Source organism: Zeus faber (assembly GCF_960531495.2).
Source record: "Zeus faber genome assembly, chromosome: 22".
NCBI lineage: Eukaryota > Metazoa > Chordata > Actinopteri > Zeiformes > Zeidae > Zeus > Zeus faber.
The window spans coordinates 17,434,142-17,442,378 of NC_137209.1; the positions used below are offsets into that span (position 1 = coordinate 17,434,142).

At 49.5% G+C, this 8,237-nt stretch overlaps 1 protein-coding gene across 1 annotated transcript; it reads left to right on the forward strand.

Moving 5' to 3' along the window:
* LOC307247408 (coronin-2B-like) lies at positions 1–6,933 on the forward strand (the record flags this gene model as incomplete). Its single annotated transcript, XM_080023561.1, has 13 exons — positions 1–201; positions 1,313–1,429; positions 1,678–1,827; positions 2,293–2,499; positions 2,759–2,872; positions 2,981–3,085; positions 3,229–3,325; positions 3,410–3,525; positions 4,044–4,134; positions 5,013–5,155; positions 5,859–6,026; positions 6,471–6,539; positions 6,877–6,933. The coding sequence occupies 13 exons, from the start codon at positions 1–3 to the stop codon at positions 6,931–6,933; spliced, it is 1,635 nt and encodes a 544-aa protein (XP_079879687.1).
* Between the last annotated feature and the right edge of the window lie 1,304 nt (positions 6,934–8,237).

The window sequence follows — 8,237 nt, forward strand, 5'->3', positions numbered from 1 at the left end:
ATGTCATGTCGCTCGCCCTTTCGCTGCTCCAAGTTCGGCCATGTTTTGGGCAAAGCGGCGAACAGGGAGCGCTGCTACGACGGCGTGCCCATCACGCGCAGCGTCCACGACAACCACTACTGCTCGGTCAATCCCCGCTTCATCGCCGTGGTAACCGAGTGCGCTGGGGGCGGGTCCTTCATGGTCCTGCCGGCCAATCACGTATGTGGCGTGGCGTCGCCTTTCTGTTTCATCACTCCCTGCTTCTCCTTATCCGCCTGTATTGTATGTCACAATGAGTTCCATCAACACAAACACACCTGTGTGCAGCCTAGTGATCCAACCAATATGGGTTTTTCAATGGCCAATGCCAATGCCGATATTTAGAGGGCGGGGCAGCTGGTGGCCGATAGGTAATGGCGATATCATGTCGTTGTTTTTTTGCATCTGATAAAATACAACAATTTAATATTAATAACAAATGAGACACAAAATTGCTGCACTTAAATGAACATTTAACACTAATGTGATTGTCTGCATTACGTCTGCAATGCACTTGTTTTAAATAAGGAACGTGTCAACTAAATATCCACAGGTTATGAAAAAACTAAACTTCCTGTTGCAGAAGTGCAGGATTTATTTCTTACAAGCAAGGTATTTATATAAAAACATCCAGTTTTTACTCAATGAAGTCCCATAGCAACGGAGCAACGGGGAGACGGCACGATGGGGCAGGGGACAGTGGGGACACCGGGGCAGGCACGTGCAGAGGGGGCTGAGGGGGCCCGAGCACCTGCTCCTTGACGTCCATGGTGCCCTTTTAATGTAGCGCGTTTTTCATTTGCACCGCCCAGCGCTGTCTGGAGGAGGCAGGAGTAGAAAAAAAATAATAACTCCACCCGAATGAGACTGAAGAGTGAGTGAGTGAGAGGAGACGGGGCTCTGTGGGCGCTGCAGCGAAGAGTGTGCGAGGAAGCAGCTGCTGCCGGTATATCCATAAGAAAATCAGTACTGAAACCATTTCAAATATTGTAGATATTTTGGACAACACAGGCCTGTAGACATTTTTTGTTTATCAGCCTTTAGCGCAGGCATCGGCCGATGCCGATTATCTCAAAGTGCGCGGATTTCGACCGATGAATCGGTCCACCACTGGTACAGACCTGCACGGCTTGTACAAGACATTTATATTCTTGATAAAACTTGAAAACAAACACAATTCAATTCAAATTTGCTTCACTGGCATGACAAGAAATCCGACATTGCCAAAGCATAACACGACGTGTAGACGTGCATCAAGACAATCATCTCGTCTTAATTCTCCCCCCACCAGACGGGGAAGGTGGACCCTCAGCACCCCAGGGTGTGTGGTCACAGTTCCAGGGTGTTGGATGTCAAATGGAGCCCGTTCAATGACCACTGCATAGCGTCGTGTTCGGAGGACTGCACGGTATTTTGGGGCATTTTCCACAAGGGTCTGGTATCGACACAAGTTCCAGAGTGATGTGATTTTTTCGACCTCTATAATAATTCCTTTATATTACACAGGAAACACAGAGAAATTGGTCATATTATATTCAAATAAAATCATATCTGCATATCTATACATAAGTGATTTCAAAAGATTTTTAGCCCTGTTGCACTCTTTTGAAGACAGTTCCTTATCTTTGTAATAACTGTTTTAACATCGACGTTCAGGTGAAGATTTGGGACATCCCCGTAAGTGGAATCAGACAGAACCTGACGCAGGCCAGCAAGACTCTGATTGGCCACTCCAGGAGGGTGGGGCTCATAGAGTGGCATCCAACCGCTGAGAACCTGCTGCTTAGCTCCGCCTACGACTACAAGGTCAGGCATCTGATTGGCTCCCATCCACGTCAGTCAAATGTGACGAGGCAGGGTTTTTGGACTTTTGGTCGTGAACGATCACTCGGTATGTTATAACGCTATAACGCTCACCATTGTTTTCGAGATATCACTTTACCCATCATGCATTCTGTTGTGCCTCTTCGCTTTGAGGAAAGAACTCATGTATAAAAAGGTAGATATAAGCAGTAGCGCCCCCTAGTTTAATCGATCCCAGTTGATTTGATTTTTTTTTTATGATTATCATGTCATACGGCCAATCAGATCGAAGCATCAATTGAAGAGGCCACGCCCACATCAGGAATCCCCGCCCACCCCTTGATTTACATGAACAAACCTGATTCGATTTCAATCCCCACCTGTCGTTCAATCAGCAAGTTTGTACCTGTCACTCAAAAGGACAGCCCGTGAATATTACCCCCTACCCCACCCCGCCCCCGCGACCAGGTGTTTCTATGGGACGTCTCCCGAGCGGGCGCGGTCCTGAGGTGTCCCGCCCTGGTGGTCCTCTCCCCCCACCCCTGCTGTCCCCCGCACCCCCCCGACCTGCTGCTGCTGTCGGCCACGTTCAGCTCTGACGGCAGCCGCCTGGCGCTCGCCTCCAGGGACCGAAGGCTGAGGGTGCTGGACCCCCGCCGTGGAGCCGTGCTGCAGGTGGGGGGTGTGTGAGTGTGTGTGAGTGAGTGTGTGTGTATGAGCGTTAGTGTGTGTGTCTATGCCACGCCTTCCCTGCCACCCTGGAGTTGTAAGAAAAAAGATGGAGCGGGGTCTTGGTTATATGAGAGCCTTATTAACAGTCCAGAGGTACAAAAAGGGTACGAAGGAATCTCCTATTTTATTCGCTGCTCTCCAATGTCCGTCTGCAACACACTTCTACGTGTGTGTGTGTGTGTGTGTGTGCGTGCGTGTGTAGGTCTCCAGTGCCTCTCTGAGGGTCAGTAAGGCTTTGTATCTGACCGACCTGAAGATGATTCTGACGACAGGATTCTCCCGCTGGAACCACAGACAGGTGGCGCTGTGGGACCCAGTAAGACAAACACACACACACACACACACACACACACACGCAAAATACATACACACAGTGTGCCGTTGTGACACATGTAGCATCGTGTTAAATTGTGTGTGTGTGTAGGATGACCTCTCTGATCCTCTGTATGAGGAGGAGATGGACAGATCGGCTGGGGTTCTGTTTCCATTCTACGACCCGGACACACACATGCTGTACCTGGCTGGTAAGGTAGGGAACACACACACACACACACACACACACACACACACACACACACACACACACACACACACACAGGTAACGCTGACGACACTAAAGTAAATCCAAATAATACATTTAAAATAATTGAAATCCATCCATCCATCTCTCAGGGTGATGGGAACCTCAGGTACTATGAGGTCAGCTCTGAGAAACCCTACATCAGCTTCCTGAACGAGTACAGATCACAGCTCCCTCAGAAAGGACTGGGTGAGACACACACACGCGCACACACACACACACACACACACACACACACACAGGCTCAGTGTGACCTCTGCCCTCTGACCCCAGCGGTGATGCCCAAACGAGGTCTGGACGTGAGCGCCTGCGAGCTGTTCCGCTTCTACCGACTGGTCGCCGCCAAACAGCTGGTGGAGCCTCTGTCCATGAGAGTCCCCCGCAAGGAGGTAGGGAGGGAGGGAGGGAGGGAGGGAGGGAGGAAGAGAGAGAGGGGACAGAGGAGGAGGAGGGAGGGAGATAGGGAGGTGAGAGAGATGGAGGGAGAGAAGGAGGGAGAGGAGGGCGTGGGAGGGAGGTACGGAGAGAAGGGCGAGAGGGGGACAGAGGAGGAAGGAGGAGGAAGGAGGGATTGAGATAGGGAGGTGAGAGATGGAGGGAGACACGGAGGGAGAGGAGGGCGAGGGAGGGAGGGAGGGAGAGAAGGGCGAGAGAGCAATGGAGGGAGGAGGGAGGGGAGGGGAGGAAAGGAGGGAGCGCGCGATGGTGGAGAGGGGAGAGAGGGAGGGAGGAAGGGATGAAGGGAGGGGAGAGAAAGGGCGAGAGGGAAGGAGAAAGGGAAGATGAGGAAGGAGGGAGTGATAGAGGATGGGGACAGAGAGGGAGAGAGATAGACGAGGGACGGGAATAAACAAACGAGTGTGTGCGTTTGTGTGCGTGCTAAGCGCTAACTGGCTCGTCTTTCCAGTCGGATGTTTTCCAAGAGGACCTCTACCCCATGACGGCGGGAAACCGGGCGGCCATGACGGCTCAGGAGTGGCTCTCCGGGGTCAACAGAGGTCAGTGCCGCACTGGAGCCTGGAGCCAACATGGCCGCCCGGCCGGCCGCGGGGCTCCAGTTTCTCCCATCATTCTCGCGTACGCTCCCGCATCGCTGCCGGGCGTTCAAATCACCCAACGGTCCATTTGTGACAGGATCAGTCTGGAATTGTTCATTTGTACATCGTGACACTCTTTGCAAATTTGGGTATCGCTGAAAAACTTTCATTACCACGACTGAATACCTTGATTTTGATACTTGTTCAACAGTACTTCCTGAATACCAGTTTTCTCGATACATACATACAAAGACGGGTAAACACGGGAGAATCCCGGGGGAAGCGGCAGGGTGGACGGCTACGCGGTGTGGATGCGGGGGGGGGGGGCACCGCCGGGGATTTTGAGGCAAAAAATATATAAATAAATGGAAATATAATAATTTAAATTAGTCTAGTAGTTCATTAAATAAATAAATATTCTCATTTTGAAAGTTTTTCAGTGTACTTTTTATTCATTTCAGGGGATTTTTATTTCATAATTCAAGATTTATTTATTTAAGGGGACTTTTATTTAATAATTCCACATTTATTTATTTATGGGGACTTTTACTTTTATATTATAATGCCATTTCCATTCCTTACATGCAATTCCTTACATTCAGAGCCAGCGGAGAGAGGGGGAGCCGGGGCGGGCGCGGCCCTTGGCGTTCTCCTCCTCGGTTCCTCGGAGCTTGTCCTCAGCTTCCGATACCTGCTCTGTTGGAGCTAGGTGCCGGTGGGGAGCAGGCGGTCACGGTGGAGGGCCACCACCCTGTTCACCATGTCCAAATTTATAGCCCATTAGGGTATAAATGACAAGTATGAATTATTACTACATAATAATCCTCCCGGCTCCTCAGGCCCTGTGCTGATGTCCCTGAGGCCCGGGACTCGACCCGCCAACCCATACCCAGAAACCCCGTCGGACCCTGGCTCCCCAGGGCTCCACGCGGGCCCTGCCGGGGTCTGGGGGGTCCGCAAAGGATTCCCAGCCATCGAGGAGGTGAGGGGGGCATCTGGTCACTCTCGCTAACACCACGCCCAAAAAAGGAGTTAAAGTTGATCCCACAACGACGTTCTGCACTTTATTATCTCCTCACCAGAGGCCCCGAGGTTAGGGTTAGGGTTAGGTCAGAGATTCTGGGTCTCTTGTATCTTTGTGTCTGGTTTGCAGCGGTGGAAAATTCAGGGTCCATAAAGTCAAAGTCCTGCTGTGTCTTTGCCCCAGCCTGCTTACACGGTTGGCTCAAAATCCCGGAGTGGAGTGTATCGTCCTGAACCTGGATTCTCCACCGACGCTGACGTGGCGGAAGGACGAAAATATCATTCCAAAATAAATGTGTAGAAAGACCTTTAAAGCCCTCAGGATCCGTTTTTGTTTTTTTACAATTATTTTTATCGACCAAAAGTAGGAGAAACACGACGTTATAGATCGTATAGGTCACTACATCCTTCTGTTGAAATTGAAGTTCACATGAAGGCCCAGAGCTACTGCGGCAAAGTACCAGGATGTAGGACGCATCAGGCAGCAGCTTGGGCGGTACAGCCCCGTACCAGCCGTCCCAGCTCGTTTCCACTGGACCTCCTGCACAGCGGGGTCCCGTCAAAATCCCACCCGTTGTTTGGCAAAGTACGACTGGAACCCAAACAGATATACTGCAACTATTTTAAAGTAGCAAGCCCTCCTTCCCCCTCCTCCGCTCCAGGCCTTCCTCCAGGAGCAGGAGGCCTACCAGGACGCCAAGTATCCCAGGGAGGTGAGCGATCTGTCGGACTGGCAGCCGGACGAGACCCAGGCTCCACTCTGGGCGTCCTGCATCACCCCGCACTGCTGCGAGCCCGCCGAGCGGCCCCCGCCGCACACGGAGAAGCAGGTCTGAGCATGGTTGAAACAAACATAACAGTAGATGACAATGAGATCATAATAATAATAATAATAACAATACATATAGCTGCAGGCAGCAATACACAGGGTCCAGTTCAGTGGTGTTAGGTACGTATTACAGTTTTACGGGTTCTCCGAAATGCAGCACAAGTTACAATTTTCCGAGTTTACATTGAACGCCGCACACACTCTCGGAACGCAAATGAGCACCCGGAGACGGAAACCGGACTTGTCTAAAATCGGTTCACCGTGTCACAAGTGGAAGTTGCCGACAACACGTCCCTCCGAGACGTCTCGTCAACCTTTTGGTCGGAAAAAAAAAAAAAAAAAAAGAATCTGTTTATTCTGCCAGGTACATTTACACAAACTAGGAGTTTGTTCTGATGAGGTGTGTGTGTGTGTGTGTGTGTGTGTGTGTGTGTGTGTGTTACAGCTCCTGCAGGCTTTCTACAAGCAACAGGAAGAGATCAGAGACCTGAGAGAGGAGGTGAACCAGAGAGACGTTAGTACACACACACAATGTTTATGCAACGTTAGCGCATAAAACCCGTAATTTTATTGAAAATGCACAATTTACAACCATTTTTCTCCCCGGTGTGACATAAAGACTGTCCGACTATAAAGCTGGCTGTTGTCAAAAAGGAAGTGTGACGTTTTCGACAAGCCCCGGGCGGCCACGCTGCGGTCCTCAGTGCGTCCCCTTGAAGGGGCCCGGACCCCAGGTTGGGGACCACCGCGAGGACGCTCCGACTGTTTGACGCAGCGGCGCCGAGAGAAAGACGCTAAACCTTCTGTTGTGTAAATGTAAATGTAAATGTCATCTGTTCTCCTGGTTCCAGGCCAGGATCTCTGAGCTGGAGGCCCGGTTCAGGAACGACGTGAGCGCCCCCTTCTGACGACCAACCCGACGCCGAGTTAAACATCCGGAGGAATCGGCACAATTTGTAAACTGGATTTTTCTACTTCAGTATTTGGCGCGTCCTAAATTTAGTCTGCTTGTTCATGTGTTGAGGGCGGAATTCTTTTTTTTTTTTTGCACACTTGAAACGTAATTTCATTTAAAAGAAAAAAAAACAAAAAACGTTTGTCTACACAGTGACATGTAGCTCAAATGGTCAGAGTGCGCAGGGCTATTTTTGGAGAAGTTAATTTTTTTTAAATGTATAAAAATAACTGTGCATTTATACGCTCACATCCATCCACAAAGAGAGAAACGGCTGCAATGTTTTGTTAATGTATTTTTTATTTGGCACTTTAATTAAAAGTTGTATTATATTTGTTTATAAATAAAAGAAGTAACCGTGTCAGTTCAAAATAAATATATTTGCAAACCCCATCTCAATAGATTTAATGCAGCTACGTGCACAGTTGAACAGGAAGGCCACGGCCCAACAGGGTTCCCACCCAACGTCCACAGAACCGGTTCATTTTAATAGGTTCCGAACACAGACCTGTCTCTCTTCTGCCATTTTTATCCAAAATATGAGGGAATAACCCGTCTCCCCTCCACAGAGACCGTCCTGGTGGCGGTTGTGGACGCTCAACCATTTAAAGGTGTATATTTCCCTTTTTCAATTCATTTTTAAAGGCCTCTTTATAAACCTTTTTTCTTATTTACACTTTAAAACTTAAAAAGGGATTTCGGCCTTGCCGTGTGTTAATCGTACGTTGTTTGTAGATTGTGTTGTCTTTGTTTTTCCCTGTAAAGTCAGAGTTTGTAAATGGTAAAATTATTTGTTCAATTACATAAAAAAAGCCACAAAGCTTGTTTGTTGTGAAATGATTGTTTTGAATTTTTAAATGATATTTTAATGAACGAGTGGACCAGGGGGCGGTGGACCAGGGGGCGGTGGACCAGGGGGCGGTGGACCACAGGGGGACTGGACCACAGGGGGCAGTGGAGCACAAGGGGCAGTGGACCAGGGGGCGGTGGACCACAGGGGGACTGGACCACAGGGGGCAGTGGAGGGTTCTCCTGGTGTTTTCAGGGTTCACTGTACGACCCCTGCTGGGAAGTTTGGGGAATCGTTTTGCAATTCATCCAGTCCCCAGACAAATCATTTGTCAGTCCGGGATGGTTTTCCAGGTGTAGGATGTTTTTTCAAGGGTGGATTTCCAGGATGGTTTTCCAGGATGATTTGTTGATCCTGTGTCTATAATTATATCTGTCTGTCTGTCTGTGTGTGTCTTGTCTTAGACG